Source organism: Centroberyx affinis, unplaced genomic scaffold, assembly GCF_046629955.1.
Source record: "Centroberyx affinis isolate AG114_WGS23_722 - 3 ecotype Tasmania unplaced genomic scaffold, CSIRO-AGI_Caff_v1 ptg000622l_1, whole genome shotgun sequence".
Lineage (NCBI taxonomy): Eukaryota > Metazoa > Chordata > Actinopteri > Beryciformes > Berycidae > Centroberyx > Centroberyx affinis.
Genome location: NW_027279251.1, coordinates 155,693 through 176,208, shown reverse-complemented (window position 1 = coordinate 176,208; position 20,516 = coordinate 155,693). Strand labels below are relative to the sequence as shown.

General features: G+C 42.2%; 2 protein-coding genes across 2 annotated transcripts in view; one reads left to right on the top strand and one right to left on the bottom strand.

The window, feature by feature from the left end:
• The first annotated feature begins 5,496 nt into the window (after positions 1 to 5,496).
• The window catches only part of rell1 (RELT like 1), a 32,086-nt gene continuing 17,066 nt past the window's right edge, over positions 5,497 to 20,516 (top strand). Inside the window, exons 1-2 of the mRNA XM_071518696.1 lie at positions 5,497 to 5,613; positions 19,014 to 19,235. Of these exons, the coding sequence (XP_071374797.1) occupies positions 5,589 to 5,613; positions 19,014 to 19,235 (247 nt within the window). The 5' untranslated portion in view covers positions 5,497 to 5,588. The remainder of the gene's footprint in view (positions 5,614 to 19,013; positions 19,236 to 20,516) is intronic.
• On the bottom strand, positions 11,065 to 13,704 carry LOC139643535 (poly(A) polymerase alpha-like). The gene is given in 4 exon segments (XM_071518701.1): positions 11,065 to 11,846; positions 11,849 to 12,043; positions 12,046 to 12,267; positions 13,686 to 13,704. Coding segments are annotated over 4 exon segments (1,218 nt in total).

Below are 20,516 nucleotides of genomic sequence, written 5' to 3'. Positions count from 1 at the left end.
GGAGCTTCAGTTAAGAGGCTCAGAGGAACCAGAGGAGCTTCGGTAGCGAGGCTCAGAAGAACCACAGGAGCTTCGGTAGCGAGGCACAAAGGAACCAGAGGAGCTTCAGTTGGGAGGCTCAGAGGAACCACAGGAGCTTCAGTGGGGGGGCTCAGAAGAGCTTCAGTAGGGAGGCTCCGAGGAACCACGGGACTTTCAGTAGGGAGGCTCAGAGGAACCATAGGAGCTTCAGTAGGGAGGCTCACAGGAACCAGAGGAGCTTCAGTTGGGACGCGCACAGGAACCACAAGAGTTTCAGTAGGGAGGCTCAGAGGAACCAGAGGAGCTTCAGTAGGGAGGCTCACAGGAACCACAGGAGCTTCAGTAGCGAGGCTCAGAGGAACCACAAGAGTTTCAGTAGGGAGGCTCAGAGGAACCAGAGGAGCTTCAGTAGGGAGGCTCACAGGAACCACAGGAGCTTCAGTAGCGAGGCTCAGAGGAACCACAGGAGTTTCAGTCTGGAGAGTCAGAGGAACCAGAGCAGCTGAACCAACAGCAGAGTCCATTTCTGGGCTTGGTGTTGTGTTCTCTTCCAGTTCCACCTAAAGAGGAAGAGAAGCCATTTGAATTTTAGAAAATATTTTTTTTTCTTTGTAATATACAGTGTCTTCAGTATCCAGCTACTCAGTCGTACATCTGCACAGGCCTTCTTACCAATTTGGTGGTCAGCACTTCAGACATTTCCATGTGTTTCTGTGGCTCGAACATCACACAGATTTCCCCCACTGTGACGTCAACAATCCTGGTCAGCAGCTCTGGCCCAAAGCACTTCAGCTCCTCCAGCAGGACGTCTGGAGTGTACTTCTCTCTGACCTTGTTCTGGATAGAAAGGACCTTCTCATCCCGGATGGAGCGGGAGAAGGAGGCCTGACGGTCCGTGAAGGTCAGAGAGGCGGACAGCTTATCCTGAACGGCCTTCGTGAGTCCGACGGCCAAGTCGCTGAGCTGCAGCGGGGGTACGGACAAGAGGATCGCCGGATTAATCCAGAAGCCCTGCAGGACTTTGGGGACAACCCGCATCACCACTTCCTGGGGGCTGAGGAGGCTGGAGCTGGGCTGCTGCTTCTCCATCAGGCTCCTGATGGCTTTGTCAGCCAGACGGATGATCTGAGGGTCTCTGTCAATGAGAGTCGCTCAAAATGAGTTGAAATACAGGTTTTCTGAAAAGACACAATTTCCCCACAGGAATCATTCGACTTTCATCTTATCTCATAACTGTGACTTACTGAAAACAAGGACTGTTGGCTTCATGTGAGTTGAGCACGATTCGGGCTAAAAACTCAATAACCATCATTTTCATACTGATGTTCACCTCCCACATCTGAAACAAGAAATGGGATGCAGCATTCAGATTTGACATATTTACAGGATCAATCTAGTGTTATGTGATAATTTACTCCAAACTGAGTCTTTTCATGGTCTTGGTCTTACCAGTGTGAGGAGAGGCTGGACACTTTCATCAAAACTCTCAAGATCAAACCTCCACAATCTTCAAATAGAAAGAAAACAGAAGGTACATCTTAACTGTTGCTCTATTTTCTTCTCATTAGTAACAGACTATCTTAAAGGAATAATCCACACAAAAAATGAAAATTCAGTCACGTTTGCACGTACTCTAGCCTCGATAGGTAAACAAGAAAACAAGAGCCTTCCAAATAAAAGCGCAAGATTTTAAAATATAAATACTATTTTAAAGCAATTACTTTGTATTTAATTGTCAAATTCAATACGTGAGCACCCATATTAATGTTTGATGTCATAATAATAATGAAAAATGCCATAAAATGTGCCATTTTTAACTATAAACGCTGCATGTATTACACTGTGCAGAATACATACAGAACAGAGACTAAAGTGGGCATCAAACATTAAACCGATTTTCTACTGGCATGGGGGTGAGTAGATAATGCCTGAATTTTCATTTTTGGGTGAACTATTCCTTTAACATGAGCAGCGTTTAAGATAGATTGAGTGGTGGACTGTCTCACCGCTCCCTGAGAGATGTCTTGCCCTGCGCCACCAGCCAGTCAGTCATGTCCTCAGCTGTCAGCTCAGATGGGACCTGCTTTTGTTGCTGACGCCTCAAAAACTGCACCATCATTTTTTTCTACAAGACAACAGAAAACATCAAATGTTCTCATGTATAATCATAGGAGACACTTTACCAGAATTTGTCAGGTGTTTTATTTTGTGCGGGCCTGAAACAAAAGTGGTTCTTACTTGTACTTCATAGTACTTCCACTCCCAGCAGAGCTGTACAGTGTCTCTGTACACCGGTACATTGAGCAATGCCTTTGAAGGAAATGCGATAATGTCACTCAAAAGCCTCTTATGCTCAAAGTCTTTACAATTTAACTGCAATAAACAATCCTCACATACCTTGATGGGTCTATAGATGACCCTTTCTCCTTCAATCCAGTCCATCGATGTTTTGTTACTGGATGACAAATCAACAGTGCAGAAACAACGACACAATAAAACCAACTACCAAACTCACAACTTCAGAAGAGATGTAAAAGCACTCAAACACAGTTGATACTGGTGGCTGAAATGAACAGAGGGTGTTCAGGGAGAAAGTTTCTGTGAGGGACGGAATGGACTTATTGTTGAGTCACTGGGAGTAGAATTCTGCTCTTCATGACAGACAGATCCTGTTTTGTTCAACTGTTCAGGCAGAGATGACCAGGGAAAATACATGTCCGCAAATATGATGATCAAGTTCGATCAATAAGTTGCCTTTAAATGTTTTATTTAATCACACAGGAATGTCTTTTTGCAAGGCAACACTTGAATAGATGTTAATCCTGTGTTTTGACTTGGTTAGTTGGTTGGTATTGGGAGTGTAGCCTACATTGCCCTAAAAAACGGCCAGGTGTATCAGCACTTTTATATCCTTGATACACACACTGTGTAACATTTTGGTCAACATTGCAGGATTACACAGCCTAAGTAGATGGATAAACACTCTCACATTGTCTACATGGCAGTTCCTAATGCTATGGTATTATGCTGCAAGTCTGACTTCAATTCCTGTTGACCGACATGTTGCCTTGTCATCTTCTCCAAAATGTTGCTTGTTGTATCACAAGCTTTAGGTCCAAGATGCACAAGCAACATTTTGAAGCTGTGGAGAAGGGAAGTATCGCTCACAACAGGGATGGGACTGGCAAGCAGGACAAAATCAATGTAACCACACTGGCTATAGGACAATAATGAAAAAATACTTACATACTTTACATTGCTTCACAACACTTCCCATGTATCATGGCCCTTATTCCTCCCTCTAACACATTACACTGAATTGATCTATTAAAAAGCAACTTTTACTTTGAGTATATTTTAAATGAGCTACTTTTCTTTTTAATTGAGTAGGTGTTTACACCAGTGATTTTCCTTCTGCTTAAGTAAAATCTCAGCATACGCTTCCACAAAATTCAGCGTCACAGGGCTGTTAGACTCTTAGTCTTGTTATGCTATGGCCTGTAGGTTCATAACATAACAAAATCTCAATCTTCATCACTTCAGCGTTCTGACTAACTCTGCTAACTCTGCTAACAAATCAAGTTATGCTTGAAGTTTCACAGGAAGAGAGATCTTCTGCCATTGAAAGTGCATTATATTAATAGAATTTTAGGCCTGTTTTACCAATCCCCTAAACAAGCCTGGCAGGTTTACATGTGTGCCATTAAAATTAGCCAGCGTTAGAGCTGACACAGGTTCTCATTTCCTCACTTTTAGGATAATGCTAGTCGTCTATAATTACTTAACATACTGTATGCTAAAGCATTAGCATGTGCACCAGACAGAGCTATCTACCAGAGGCACAGAGATGATTTTGGTGCTAATAGACTACTCATCATTTGCATGTTGCAAGGCCACCAACTCACCTGAGAACTGCTGCTCAGGGATTATGGCTGAAACTCAAGGACGTCACTTTGTGTTGAAAAGTGGTGGGGACATAAGGGCTCAGATGAAAAAAAAAAATTTAAACGGTCTTCTACGATTTTAGGCAATGTAATGGGGGGATCGGTATGAGGTCAGAGTAGATCATTATGGCGAGAAAAAAATTGCATAATGGTGCATCAAAAGGGCATAGCCTAGGCTACTACAGAGTCGACAATATGAAAATACTCAGCATAAAACGCACAACAACGTTGACTGCGCCAGTACAGTCATCCATATGCATCACATCCACAGCTGCAACACCATGTCAAGTATTTGTTAAAGTTACTGATCGGCGCATGCACGTTTTTGGGTCATTTTAGAATCACTAGGCTAGGGGGGATTTTTTTTTGTTTTAGCTTCTGTTACTTTTTTTGGACAATACGCATTTGTTTCTTCTATATTTACATTGCATTGTATGTTTTCTTATTGTGCAAATAAACCTTTCTCAAAGCGTTCTCATTTGTTAGTTAACATTTCTTAGTGCAAGCTATTTTTCAGAACATTTTTAACAAATTATGCTTTTAAAAAGTGATGAGGACAAAATCGGCCATTTCAAAAAGTGGTGGGGACATGTCCCCAGCGTCCCCAGTGTAAATGACACCTATGCAGTTACATCAGATACCACCAAATACCTCCAAACTGTTTCTGTGATTTCCAGTGAAAGTGGTAAAGGGAGGCTGCATGCTCATGTTGTCCCATAGACCAGTGCACTTAGAAAAGCATGATGAAGAAAATGCCTCAGTGCGTCCATTAGAGGGCGGCATTGCAGGATTGAACTTTATATAGGAAAGTGTAGATGCCCAGGTTCTTTCTCTATAGATTAATAAACATAAATACAGAACTGGGCCTTTAAAGCATTATCTTTACTAAAGTGTCTAGGTGGTCTGAAGGAGGACAATGTGTTGTATATGTATTCAATTTTTAATTAAAACACTCATAAAGATGGAAAAAATGTGTGTATGGACACATGCCCCTTTGCCGAATGAGAAAATAAAGTACACCTTTATCATCATCTTGTCTTTACTATTCTCATTCTATTCTGACATCAACTGAAAAGCTTTTTCTCATCTGCAGCTATTGTGCAATACACAGTTTGACTTTTCAAGAAGTAAAAGAGGAGATGATATTGCTCCCATTTAGCCTCAGTCATTTCCTGTTTGATTCAAGAACTAATTCAGAACTGATTCAAAAATTCCATTGATAATATTTAAACTGACGAAGACTAGGACATATACACATATCAAGTGTCTGCTAATAGAGCAGGGAGGGCAACCATGTGCCATGGAGGGCTGAGAGTCTGCAGGTCCTCATTCAAACCCCAAAAATTAGTCATTTTTCATTTAAGCGCGACTTTTAAAAAGTTTGAGAACTACGGATTTAAACGAAGACGGAAGTGAGCGGGAGTGAACCCTCTCGCTCCCACTGCTCTCTGTCGGAGTACCGCTTTAAGAACAGGGCGTATCCGCGCGCTGAGAATGAGGAACTACGTGTCTGTTTGTAGAGCCAGATGAAGTCCCTCCACACAACAGTCGGTGACCAGCGTTCAATCTGACACTTGTCAAAAACATCACCAGACAACCGGCCAGCTGCAGCCCGGACCATCCATGGCTAATTCAAGCGTCGTTACGCGTGAGTTTCCAAAGCTTTTTCCCTTCTAGTTTGCACCGGAATGCTCGAGCTGCATGGCACAGTCAGAGTCGTTTATTTTCAAAAAACAAAACAAAAAAAACAACAACTCATCATCCCCATAAAAGTTTAGTTGAACTGTCTGTTCTTAATTCAAAGTAGACAAACGTTTTAGTGGCGCCAGGCTATCAGTGCCAACCTTATGAAAAGTTACTATAGAAATCCTACGGTACATTTTTACAGCAAAACTTAAAGATACTATGCAGCCACTAAAGGCAAAAAAAAATGTATGAAACACTGAAACACTATAGTAACTTACTATAGCAGATGCCAATACTATAAAGTACGAAAAGGTAGCCATAGACTCAGTATTGAGTACCATAAACACACTATAAATCCCTCTATGTATATTATGTTTCGTCAACATTTTAGACCTCATTAGCCTAACGAAAAAATCTACTTTAGTTTGTTTTTTTAATATCCTATAGTCTAACTCTAGCATTCAGTTTTTCTATGATATTTGTAGGCTATTTTAGTATCTATCTAAACATTGTTGTAGGATTACTGTAGTACTTTTCCGTAAGGTTCAGCTCGTCTCAGTAGAGTATACTCTACTGAGACATAGGATCGATTATTGATGTAACAAAGTTACACACATTAAGTGTTGTCATGAGGTTTACTGTACATATGACGTTTCATTAATAACTTAAAGGGATATTTCACTTATAATAGCCTACATGTAAATTCTTTGTTGTCAGATTTTTGTGTAATTTATCCCCCAAGAGATTTTTGCTGCAGTCTTTATTTCAGTAGGCTAGATATTCAGGGCTTGTCGTTTTTTTTGATCTGCCTTCCTAAAAAGTGTCATTCACTCTAATAGAAAATCTAACATGAAAACCTCATGACATCACCCAGAAGACAAGTCAAACTCCTTTTTCAGTACCTCTCAAACCAAATAGGTTACATTTTGTTCAACTTTATGATTGAGGGATCTGTATTAGATTTTGTCAGATTTCCTTTTTTTTTAAAGTGCCTCTTTAAAAGTTGTACTCTTCAATCTCTCAGCTAGAATATCAGCAGCATTACTGCATTACTAAGTGTTGAAAACGGCACACTTGATTTAATTTAAAAAAAGAGATCTACTGTCTGCAGAATTATTGAATTTTACCTCTCCTCAAGATGCTGCTTTGTGTGGATGAGTGGGACTAACTGACCTGCTCTAATGATATTGCAGGAACATTGAAAAATCAGTTCAGTGAACATTATCTCAGGTATTTTTTTGGCTATTATGCTTGGATGGAGGGAAACTGTGACACTGCTGTTTATTTTTCATTTGAAATTTACTTTTATTATGTATTCGGTAATAAAAAGCCAGAGTTCAGTAGTTTACTGCCAATAGTTACTGAGCTGAGTAATTTGTATATTAGACTATTTGCTCTATTATCGTTTGGCTCAATTATTGACTGGTCCTTTCAAATGATCAAGCTGTCATGGTCGATGAAGGCTTGACACCCTTCGGTTCAGAAAAGAGCCACTCGTGTGGATTTGTTGAAGTAAATCCAGGTATTAAATGGGACCATTTATGTGACCAACTGGAGCATATTCCTCTGCATCAAGACAGCGCTCTCTTTCAGTTCCTGTTTATGCCCCCCTCTTTATTTTTCCCTATAACCTGTCCAATGACATGGCCTGTGTGGGACATTTCCACTGCTGGGCCTGTTCCCATTCTCCATGACCGGCCGGAGAGCCTGTAACTCGCAAAAGGCCAATGCTTAATCCACATACTCCTTCAATTAGATCTTGTCATTCAGTATAAGGGCTTGGGATAAATCAAGAATATACTCACGTGGTGTGTGTGTGTGTGCGACACAGGCATACTTGGCTCAAACTCAGTGGACTCGTTCCAGCTGAGCTTGACTTTCATGTACAGGCTGAGGAGGTTTATGTGATCCAGATGGACGAAAAGTCAGAACATAAAGCAACTTTCATTTTGCAAAGGCTCAATATCAGAGCGTCACGCCAAATACTGTTTCATATCTCACTGTTCAAAGCTTTCCTAGCACATCACTTCCAAAACCAGCCTGCTGTTTGTCTTGCTTTTGAAACAGAATTGCATTCAAGATATTGGAGGCTTATGAGTGCAGATGAGCAGTCTGCTGGCACTTGAGGGAGGGGGGGGGGGGGGGGTATTAAACAGCGCACAAACTGTCAGCCGTATCCTATTCCCTGTCTGTTTAGCATCAACATTGTCATTCCTCCAAATGGCAGTAATTTGAACTGGTGGCTTGTGTGTGAAATGCGGATGGTCGACACGTTGCATCCAGTGATGTTCCAGACAGATATTTGCACTTGACCTGAACAAATGCAGCTCTAAACCAAACAGTTATAGATGAGGTGAGGATGGAGCGATGATGACCTTGTAGAGCTGCACTGTTATTTGCTGTGGCAAGCTACATTTTTTTTAAGTTGCTGTAGTGAAAAGATCCTAAGCTGCTGGATCTTAAGGTGATGTTCTTGTCCCACATGCCATCGAGGGTGATGAGTGTGCTTAGGAACTTGTGAACAGATAGTGTCATAGTTTAGACCGCTTGATGCCTGGATAGTTTTGATCCCTGAGTGTCCTGCAGCATGACACTGAACCCCTACCTGCATCAGGGTCACAGTAAATGGCCCACCTGCAAGAGAAAATAAATTTTCCCCAGTAGAGTATCACAAACAGAATGCAATTTAGCAATTGGATGCTGAAGCTTGCCATGCATATTGTGCAGGCTCACTATGAAGCAGGCTTGTGTAAAGGCAAACAATGTTAATGTGCAAGACAATTACTATCTATGCAAAAATTGTGATGTTTCACTGATTCAGATACTCAAAGTAGGTAATTTTTCATGCCATTACCAGCAATATAGCGGACATATTTGACATAATGTGTGACAGGAGTGCTGTATCTCTCACTGTGTAAGAGCCATGGCTGCAAATGAAATGATGAGGTCTCATCATCACTTGCTGATGAGCATGCTGAGTGATTTATCGACTACCCTACCTTCAGATTTAATTAAAAACTATTTTTCAGCTTTACGAAAACACCAGCCATTTCCTCTGCTGCATGGCTGCGTGACCAAGGGCTAAAATGACAGGACCGTCCCAAGTGAACTGGAATATTAGGTCACCTAGTGGGACTGAAATGTGCTTTCCCAGTTGCACATGATTTCCTGAATATCAGGAAATGGGTGAGCCACAGACAGATGGAACCTTTTAACCCTAATATTCAATGCAGAGCTGAAATCCACAAAGGCAGTTCTCATCCTCACGTGTCATAGTAGTTGAATGAAAACACTTTATATCCACTACGCACTACGTCAGCTTTTCAGCAGTTAAGGAAAAGATTTGTTGAATGACTCACAGTCATGTAGTCTATTTATACAGTTATCTAGTAACTTTTTAATGGGGCTCATACTGTATGGCTTGGGGCCACCAAACTGAGATGCCACATAAAGGATCTTGCCATGTAATTATATTCCAAACAAGACTAGGTTGACCTAGTGCAAGCCGGGCCCTTGATGTCTCGCCTCCTCTTGGCGTTCACACCCTAGTATAATTTGTGTTCTGCCCTCTGCATTGTAGTGATATACTAAGTGGCACTTTGTACAATTTTAAACGCCCATTCACATCTAGACCGATAACTATAAAGATAACTATAACTATAACTAAAAGATTGAAATCGTTCTAAGTAAATAGAACGTCTGTGTTCACACTATAACTATAACTGTAAAAACATCCAAAATGGCAACATATACATATGGCAAGCTATATTGTTGGTTCCATCTCAGAGCGATTTTTTTTTGGATGTAGAGACAATGATAAATCATTTTGCGTTACAAAATGCATTTGCGTTATCTTTTTAATGGCTATGACCGTAAGGTAACGAGTAGCGTATTGAAAACCTGTTGCCACGATGAGGTTACAGGTGTTTCTAGCCTCTTTGATCCACAGTAGATGTGGTGTTCAGAGTCACCTACTGGTAAAGAAATGAACAGCTTCACTTGGTGACTACCACTAGCTCTCATATAAACATGGCACAATCATGTCATCTAAGCGCAGTAAAAGAGAATTATTGATTCTTCTTATCCACATTCTTCTGCCAGCACTCTGGCATTTGACCATTTGACCTAATCAGAGCATTTATGAGACTTCCTGTTGATTGGGAACCTATAATAGGCCAGGTGCATCAAAGATGGCTGCTGCCAGGTTGACCCTGGTTACTAATCTGTAACGCCCCTTTCAACCGTGCATGGTGGGATTAGCTCACTGGTTCGTTAGATTGCAGAGTGTCAAAAATGATGTATTCAGTGAAAAAGAAAGTCACAAAGCTAATGTTGAGGGTACAAATCTACTCAAGACCAAGTGAAAATATGAAACTATAGCTTGAAGATGCTTGATGTTGTCAACATATTTCACACTTATAAAGCAACCTTGCATGCTTGCTAAATACTCATCTACCTTCCTGTTATGATGCTATTCACACTGGTACAGATCTGGAGGACTGTATGATGTAAACTACAGATACTTTAATGCACAAGGTCCATCTTACTGTCTGGCACAAGAGTTTGGGCTATTTTGTCCCCAAAGATGTGAGCACCATTTCGGTCAGCTGTGTACTCAAACATGAGCTGGTCCCACTAATGATGTTAGACTGTGTGAATTTTCATGCACCAAAATCTTGTCTATATTCAGTATTGTCCCTTTCATCCAAACTTCATCCAAAAACAATAAACATTGAATAACAAGCAATGTTTTTTTTTCTTTTCCTGTCATTAATTATAGTTAATAGAATACAGTAAATTATCTAAAAACATCATTGTGCAACACCACATCATTGTAAAACATTATCTTCCAGTTAGAGCGCTTTCAGTAAAATTACCCCACAACAAAATCGTTATTTTTAAGATTTTTATTTTTTTAACATAAAATGCAGGGAGACAAGGAGGGGAGGAGGCAGGTGGAGGTGAAACACGTTTCTATTCACGTGGCTGCTTCTGTCTGCTAAGACAAAGCTTGATTGAGTTCTTCACCACGGGAATGGGGATGATGGGGAGGAGAGGCACATCAGACAGGTCAGCAGTGGACTTAATTTGTGCCCTATTCTTCACTTCACTTGATGAAGTGTAAAATGATGATGAAAGCATCTTCTCCTTCACCTCTGCCTCCATTGTCATGCCCTTAGTTCAGTGAATGAATCGTTACCAGCTTTGAATTTCTTGGCTGGCATCTCTGACTGGGGAGAGCCTTGCCTCTTTGTGGCTGGTGGGTTCATGCTGGACGACTCCTGCTGAACCGACCCCAGTAGAGCTGCAAGGGATGTGGCACCCTTATTTGGGGTGGAAGAGGGCATGGCCATAGGGGAGGGAACAGACATGCTTTTGTTGCTATCAATAGACAGGTCAAGATTGCAGTCATTCATAGAGTAATGTAATCATTCTTCTCTAGATTTCCCACTAGTGTTCTGATTTTTGACTCTACTAGACCAACCCATTCGAGGTGCTGCTTCTTTGTTGGTGCACTTGCTAGCAACACAATGTAGTGCTCGTATTTTTCAAAGAAGTTTGGTGCTTCAAACAGTCTGGACCACTCTGCTTTGTTCTCCAATATTTTGATAGTGATAGCAAGACCCTGTTTGATTGCATCCATCATGACCATCCGGGTAGAGGTAGACACATTGTAGGCCGAGTTCTGCTGGGAGTATGCTGGGGTGATGACTGGCATCAGGTGGTAACGGTCACTTACATTAACCCTGGGGTCCCAAACTGGAAGGTTTTGCCTGCAGTCCTGAGTCTGTTTTAACAAAATTGGGATTGGCCATTCCCACACGGAGAAAACTTTGAAGAATTTCTCCACTAGAGTTGAGGCTACAGTGTTGGGGTAGAGCTGGCAAATCCTGGCTACCAGTATGGCCTATGATACCCCACGCAGGAAGTCCAGGGTGTTGGAGTAAATGTTGTGGCGTTTAGCCCACAGCTTGATGGTCCTCAAAGCGAGCCTGAAATTGTCTACATTGGGTATGAGGTTAAGAATCTCCTGTGTAACTCGGTAGCCGTTGAGACTCCTTATGCACTGGGTATTCATGCCCTTCAGCAGCCCATCATATTGAAGATCCAGGTTTTTGGGAATGACTGGCAATGCTAACTGGGCAAACAGCATGTCGATGTCAATTCCGTCAAAGGTTAATTTAATGACTGGACAAAGGCCTCTTCCACAGCCCGCAGGTCTTTAACCTCCTCTTGGTTTTTCAGCTTCTCATAGAAAGAACTGAAGAAGTCCGTTCTCTCAACATGCTGAGGTGCTATGCAGAGAGCATCGATATCAGCTCTTTTCGCATGTACCCCCATACAATAGGAGCCAAATGTTAAGATCATGCCTCCAACATCTATTAATGATATAAATCTTTCTTTTCACTGATGTCCTCAATCCACAACAGTAGGTTTAATTTATCTAACACCTTCTCTCTGTGCTTCAGCTCCAACTCTTCTTCAAAGCCACCATACTGTTGCAGGGTTTCATCCAACTCCTGGGTCAAAACCAGGTCAGCCTGCTTGGGCAGATCCAAGCTGATGGGAGATGTGACCCCATACAGCTTGGTAATCTGCTGGGCTGCTGGAAACGCTGTTGAATTGAAACGGCATAGCGGCGACAATCAACCGCACCGTTCTCTCCGTATTGTCCTTGTTGTCGTTGTGTTGTTCTTCTTTTCTCTTCTAAAACTGTAGCTTAAGCCTTGTAATGCAATCGCAAGCGAAGTCTGTAGCTTTGTGTCCACTAAATGCATCGCGCCTGTATTTTATCCTGTGCCAAAAGGATAGTGAGCTGCTGTTGACAGAGATGTTGACAATGTCTCGCCTCTTGGCTTTCGCACCCTAGTGTAATGCCTGTTCTGCACTGCCCTCTGCATTGTAGTGATATACTATATACGTGGCACTTTGTATAAACAGTGCAAACAATGCGATATCACGTATACCACCATGACTGTAGGTCTTGAGGCTACTTCTTGCGCAGCTTTCAACAATGGGTAGTCAGTCAGTCAGTCAGTCAGTCAGTCAGTTAGCTACTTTCACTCTTCTAGGCCGGTCCCATGGGCCCGGCAAAAAAAAAAAGCAGTATTGGAGCTGTGAGGTTTTCATTAGACAGCAGCAGTGTGTATCCAGAGATTGTCGAGTGGTTGAGTCTCAGATGGTCTCAGTTTGAGTCCCAGCAGGCTTTGTAACCTGCGTCTCCACTGTAGAGCTGCCGCGGTTACTGCATTACTGCATTACCGCGGTAACGCAATCATGTCATGCCCACCGCAGAGTCAAGCTGATCACCGCTTCACCGCTGGGTTTTTTTTTTCTTGTTTATTTTAGGCCTATTGTTTATGTTCCATGAACGTTTTCGCTTCAAATTAGCGAAACCCAACGTTACTTCTCCTGTTTGGGAACATTTTGGCTTTGAGCCCGATGAAGAGGGAAAGCCAAAGAATTTGGATGAGGCAGTGTGCCGCATTTGCAGCAAGAAAATCAACGTCATGTGAGGAAACACGACAAATCTGGCATCGTATCTTAGGACCACTCATCGCCTGTTATACGATGCAATGAAAGGCACCCCATCTACCTCGGGAGGTACCGGCTCGGCACTACGTCAGTTAGGAGTCATTTGCCAGAGTGACTAAATACAACCGGGACAGCAACAAGTGGCGAGCACTTACAACAACTGTAACACTGTTCTGAGGTTTAAATTATTTTTTTTATGGCGGTTACCGCGACGGTTTGAATGGCTTTGCTAATTTGTGCGGTAAAAAAGGAAAAAATCAATACCGCGGCAGCTCTACTCCACTGTCTCCCTCACTACTTACCCACCGCTTAAGAACAATAAAATAAAAGTACTGGGGATGAGTAGACTGCACACTCTCCTTCAAAACCCACAGGAGTAGACTCCTAGAGAGTGGAGGTCCAGAAAGGTCAGTGTAGTGGGTCTGCAGTCATTCAGGGCTGTATTCCTGGTTTTAATGGGAAGAGAAACAACATGAACATTTGATTTGATATTTGAACTGGTTGCTATTTCTTCCATACTATAATCTCTGTCTCTCTCTCTCTGTCTCTCTCTGTGTGTGTCTCTCTCTCTCTCTCTCTCTCTCTCTCTCTCTCTCTCTCTCTCTCTCTCTCTCTCTCTCTCTCTCTCTCTCTCTCTCTCTCTCTCTCTCTCTCTCTCTCTCTCTAGTGTATTCCTGAGAAGTATGTTACTAATAAGAATAGGTAAAGTCTTTGCAGTCATTTCCAGGTTGAAAGATTTTGCTCGGACTGGTTTTAAATTACTGCCACATCTGAAAGTGTAAGTAGAGGTTTGCTCAGAAGAAGCTCATTACATAAGTTGGCTGCATAACCGAAAACTGCTGAAAATATAATGTGGAAATCAACCAAACGATGTACTGCCTTATCACATGCTGTCTGGTGTTATGAGGTTTTCTGCTGATGCCAGCAGGGAGAAACATTAACTTCCTCTTTCCTGACCTTCCCCCCAGCAGCCTCCTTTAGACATCAACCTTACCCACTGACCATTTGTTGGGTTTGTACGCCTCTGCTTTGTGGCCTGCTTTAATATACATTAGTGCACACATCACACAAATGATGGGTGTCTTCATCATTACTAGTTCTGATATTCAGGAGAGTAGAGGAGAAGGAATGGGACAGGGAAAGAAAGTAGAAGGGCGAAGATTAGATGAGTGCGAAGAGGAGGGGGCAAGCTGTTCAAGAACACACTGCTAAACTGTCTGACAGCTCAGTTTTTGAAGTTATTTTATTCAGGTATTTCGAACCCAAATCATTCCCTCTGGCGTTTCTGCTGAGATTGATTTTACATCATTTTGCAGCAAAAGACGTCGATATCTTCATGCGGACAGAGCTACTCACAGGCTAAATCCTAATAAAATGGCAGGAAATTAAACTCTAACAGAACGCTGATGCTGACCTATTCAGCCTTCGCAAGGACTGTTCACTTGACACTGTGGACAGAAATACATTTGCTCCTTGAGAATCAGTTAAGGGAATACAACTTAACAGGGTGGAAATTAACACAGTCGAATGCTGTAGCTGGTTAGTATGTCTACTGTCATCATTTTGAGGTCCTATTCCTTTTAAAGTGGTCAAAGCAGCCAGTTAGTTTTGGGATTTACCAGCTACTATGCTCAGTAGTTAAAAACTTTCCTCCCCTCCCCTGTTTAAGAAGTCATGTTTTTCCCTGTGGCCAAGAACAATTGACCCAGTCAGTATTTGTTTGACTCTTTCCCAAATCTCAAAACTAGAAAATCATCGATATGTGCAACCTGCTACACAGAGCGTGAGTGTGAGACTGACTTTGTGCTCTCAGAAAATGTTTGTTTGGGCCCTCACACCTTTAACCAGAAAATAGGTCTCCATGCCGTCATACCACACACACACAAAATCACCATTGCTGCTCTTCTGCAGTTCATTTTCAGTGGAGCGTTATATCCATGTGACTTCATAGATTAGGCAATGAGCAAACTCTGTGAAAGTTTCTCACTGCTAAAAAACAAGATAGCAAATACAACCAGATTGTCCCAGGGCATAGGAAAAATATTTGGTTACTTTGGTTACTAAATTTGCAGTTCCCTTTTTTTAATATTAACCATCTCTAAATGGTAGCCAATTCTATCAAGAGCTTTCAGCTGATGTAACGCACCTTCGAGGGTCCATATTTGAGATCCTCAGCTCTTGGGCAACAACAACTGAGAACAGCTGATTGCATTTCTAAACTTTTGATTTGCCTGTTTCAGCAGTATGGAATAGACATGGATAAATTAAGTGCTGTTTTGGCTGGGGACTGTTTATTTTGTTACTGACACTCCTGACCTAATTTGTTAAGTAGCTTCCTGGCTAGTTAGGTATTTATTTATTTTTTACATTAACTGAGCAGACACTTCTCAAGCTACAAGACCGGCTGCTTTGGAGTCGGGCGAAGCTAAAGTTCAAACAGTGTCACAGTAACCTAAATTCTGAAACAAATCTACTTATCTGACCATTCACTGTTAGCTATAACATTAATGTATGAGTCCACACCTCTTTTTCAGACATCTCTCTCTTCTTGAGCCGGTAGTTATATATTTAGCCATTGTTTGTGCACGGCCAAACCTCCACTGGGACCTCCATGATGGTGCCAACTGTGGTTGCTAGGAGATTTCTGACGCAGCTGCAAAGCCTCCATAAGCAGTCTCTTCTACCCATTTGCCAGCTGCTATATTCCAGTCTTTCATTTTAATGGTTATGATACAGTCCTCTAATTGGCCCCTGATTACCCATGAGTCATTTGGAAAGCTATGCAAAGCACCCTGACTGGTCGTGGACCAGGACAGTCTACTAGTGTGGTCAGTAGCCTCGTTTCCAGACCAGAGCACATGGACACGCAACGGTCACAGGACGGTCACTGAGCACACAATGGGCTTTATCACTGGGCTCAGTCTGATGCACCAGGGGACAATAGGAAGAGCACAAATGCCTGTTAGGATAGGGAGGCACATGCTTAGGTATGCAGACACATGCATGCGCACATACACACACACGCACACACACACACGCACACACACACACACACACACACAGATATACAGCGACAAAATTGCCCTACATGAACATTTGATTTGATATTTTAATTGATTGATATTTCTTCCACACTATAATCTCTGTCTCTGTCTGTCTGTCTGTCTGTCTCTCTCTCTCTTTCTCTCTATCTCTCTCTCTCTCTCTCTCCCTGATGCGGACAGGAAGACAGACAAAAGCCCTCTTGTGTGTTGTGTTGGAATGCCTCACGTGGTGAGCCAACAGCAGGAGCCAGGGGAGCTTTCGCCTAGCTGACCATAGGTCGCACAGTCTCCCATTTGACCTGTTAGTCTTGGGGTCAATTCACTCAAATCAAAATGTAAAATGTAATCTAAAAGCAGTCATGTAAAATGAAACTGCAATGCACATAATCGCGACAGAGCTGTTATTCTCAGTAGATTCAAAATTATCGTTTTTTTTAGGTTAAAAAGAGGTATGGCTTTTTATTTTTTTGTTTTTAAAGAATTGATCGGGAATTGATTGAATTGAATGTGAATTGACACCACAGGGCCGCTCCACAGCACCCTTCCTAACACAGTCACCCAAGAACAGACAACACAGCAGTTGTAGTGTCTCGTGGCACCGTGATGGGTCTAAAGTCCTGTGTGTAGGTGGGTGGGCAGTTGGGAGTGGGAGCAGAGGGAGGCTTGAACTGAACTGATATAGAGTTTATGGCCGTTACATTGTGTGCTGTGTTCAGTTTGTGCAAAAGGTACACTAAACCAGAGTTTATTAGCAGGCTCAAATGAAAGACAGAAATTAACTGTCCTTATCAAAGCGCTGGCATCAGTGCTTTGATACTACTGATAGGCTCCATGCTTATCAAGTCACTTCAAAAGTACATTTTAAATCAGGAGCTATACAGTTGTAATTTTATAGTTTCTGGATGACGCTCACGGGAAGATTTGAAGGCATTTTACTAAAGGAGTAATGGTGAAAGAGAAAGCATCGGCAATACCAACAGTTTATTGGACACGTTGTAAAGCAATCCTTCAACAGTGAAACTGTACACTGCTTCTTTAGTGTCTGTCTATCTCTTTGGCTCTATCTTCTCTTAGAAAACTGCGTGAAAGAAATGGAGGGGGTGAGTGGCGAGTTTCAGGGATAACGGCTCTCCCTCTGAATCAGCATGTCTCTTGGGTGACAATGACAGTAGCTGTGCCTGCCTCTCTGGACAAACTCATTCATTCATTCATTTATTCTCCTCTCCCTCTTTCTCTGTCTCATCTTCCCACACACACACTCACTCTGTACTTCCCAGCTTTACTCTACAGTGTCTTTAACACGTTCTCTCTCTCTATCTTTCTATCTTTCACTGTTTTTTTTCTCTTTCTCCTTTATTTTTCTTCTTCTTTCTCGCCCATTTAGTTTTCTCTGTCTGTTTCTCGCACCGTCTCTCTCTCTCTCTCTCTCTCTGTCTCCCTTCCTCTCCCTCTTCCACCACGCAGCACCCTCTCAAAGCTGTGTGAAGGGGGGGACATGACAAACCGGCCAGTCGGATAGAGCTGAAGCTAAGGGCGGAGACGGTGGCGGACTTTTGATTCGGCCAGGAAAAGAACATGAAAGATCTGTCATGTTGCATTATTCCACCTGGGCTGACAGCTGATGGCCTTTATATCCCCTCAGCTGCTCAGCCGGGGCTTCAAGTGCGCCCGCAGACTGACTGTGGAGATCAGGTTGCGGTCAAGGGCGCTGTAACAGCACTCCATTGTTATGTTTCCTGTGTGGCATATTTTCTTTCGCAGTCACTTTTACATTTTCTGTGTGCGTGGTTAACTTGGTATCAGGCATGAATGAACGGTGGTTAGAGAGACTGTACAACCTGAGTTTAACCCCAGAGTTGGCAAGCATCCACCCTGCTGAAGTGTCCTTGAGCAAATCACTGAATCTCTCGCTGCAATCCATTGGAAGTCAGAAGTCGATGGTTCTGAGTTGGTATTACTGACTTCCGATCTAAATGCGTTCCAGTGCGTCTGTTTGGGAAAACTAACTAACTAACCACTAAAGTTAACATTAGCTATAGGCCTGGGCAATATATTGATATTATATCAATATTGTGATATGAGACTTGATATCGTCTTAGATTTTGGATATCATAATATCGTGATATGGCATAAGTGTTGTCTTTTCCTGGTTTTAAAGGCTGCATTACAGTAAAGTGATGTCATTTTCTGAACCTAACAGACTTTTCTAGCTGTTTTATTATTTGCCTTTACCCACTTAGTCATTATATCCACATTACTGATGATTGTGTAAATATTTTGTGAAAGCACCAATAGTCATCCCTACAATATTGTCGCAATATCGATATTGAGGTATTTGGTCAAAAATATTGTTATATTTGATTTTGTCCATATCACCCAGCCCTAGTTAGCTATCTGACAAAACTCTAATAAAGTTAGTAGGCTTCATACTAGCAAAGACTTCTATCTAGTAATGAAGCACAAGTCAACCGAACTACACATATACACTTATAACACAAAAGCTACATGTCAAGAAAAATCAAGTATTATTAAGTACAAATTGATGCACAGGGAATTCAGTTTACTTTTCACCGCGTGCGCCTCCATACTGCTGTGACGTCAGGTGTGTTTATGCTGGAGAACCCAGAGAATTACCCTACAGTGATCAGTGAAGTATCACATTATTATTAAACTCTTGAGCTATGTACACAATAACTACTGATGTTTTGTTTTCTCTTTCCCCTCACCTAATGATTCATTTCTCTCTCTTCTCCTCCTCCCCATCCCTCTGTCCGTCCTCCAGCGGGTCAGAATACAGATGCTGGGAAAGGTGGAGACGGAACGACGGGGGAGGCCAACATCGCCTTCGTCCTGGTGCCCGTTTTCTTCCTGCTGGGCCTGCTGGGCGTGCTGATCTGCCACGTGCTGAAGAGGAAGGGCTATCGCTGCACCACCGAGGCCCAGGATGAAGACGAGGAGAAGGACGAGTGCGACGGAATGGAAAAGGACTTGGAGCTGGGCGCAGGTGAGGAGGCATGAGGGGAGGGAGGGAGTTGAGGCTGCCTCATAGTAAAGTGAAATGCAGCATTGCAACCTCTTGGAAAATCCCTCAGTGACTTGTATCATGAGGCACAGACTTGTGTGAATAGTGTGTTGTCACATTGTGTCCTATTCAGAGCCTCTCCCTCCTTCCCCACCCTCTAAGTGACACACCAGGTGAAGCATCTGACACTACTGTGATTCGCTCTATGCATTATTGCACCAAGCTCTCTGTTAAGGCACCTAACATTCATATACACATCTGAGACGATTGCTCAGCCAGGCCCACAGGCCCATGAGGATGGAAAAGAGATTAGAGGAGAGGTGAGGGAGGTGAGATGAATAGGACAGAGAAGAAGCTAAAGATTGGTAGCAGGAATTTCCCAATGCTATGGGGCATTGCAACATACTGAAAAGTTGCCATATGATCAGTGTCAGGTGAAAACCTTGTGTCTCTCAAATCTCAACTTTTTTGAAGAAAAGCCTTGTTCTCCACAATGCATGTTTTACTTTATCCAAAGGGGTTTTGAAAGGGTTTCATAAGCCCAAGGGGTCGTAGAATTTTCTCAACCCATAGAAGACTAAGTGATCTGTCAATTGAAGTTAAAACATGGAAATCACCAAAACTTAGTTATGTTTTCACACAACAGTAGTCATATGCCATTTGTTGGATGCCTTCATTCCAAAGCTCCTTACAGCACCATGAGTACATATATTTTTTTTGCATGGGTGGTGCCAGTGGGAATCAAACCTCTAGCCCTTTACCCGTTGAGCTATACAGGATCGAAAAATGTATTCTTTATTCAACAAAATGAAAGCTTAAAAAAAATGCCAGGCCAGTTTCAGTCAGTGCACAATCTTAATGACTTAGACAAGGTGTTTACATTAATTACTGGCACTTTTTAATCAATATTTTCACAAAGAGGAGATGCTCAAAGAGATTAGCTTAGATACAATATGACAAGAAATCATAACCCTTTAGATAAAATATACAGTGATCAATGAGGTGCTCTACAGATACAGTGTATAGATAATGCAAGACCAGAAGCATCGTCTACTGAGCCAAACTTTGACCTTAAAATGTTGCTACACCTTTTTTAATATTACCTTTTTGCTGGTCAGTTTAATCAAATGATGAAAACACCTGTCTTCATTCATGTAACCAGAGAATTAGCTTTTATACTGCAATGTTTAGCTAATCAACCTGGTAAACCTCTGTACCTTGTCCCATTTTCTCCCTTCGCTTCATGAGTGCACATGGATTGAA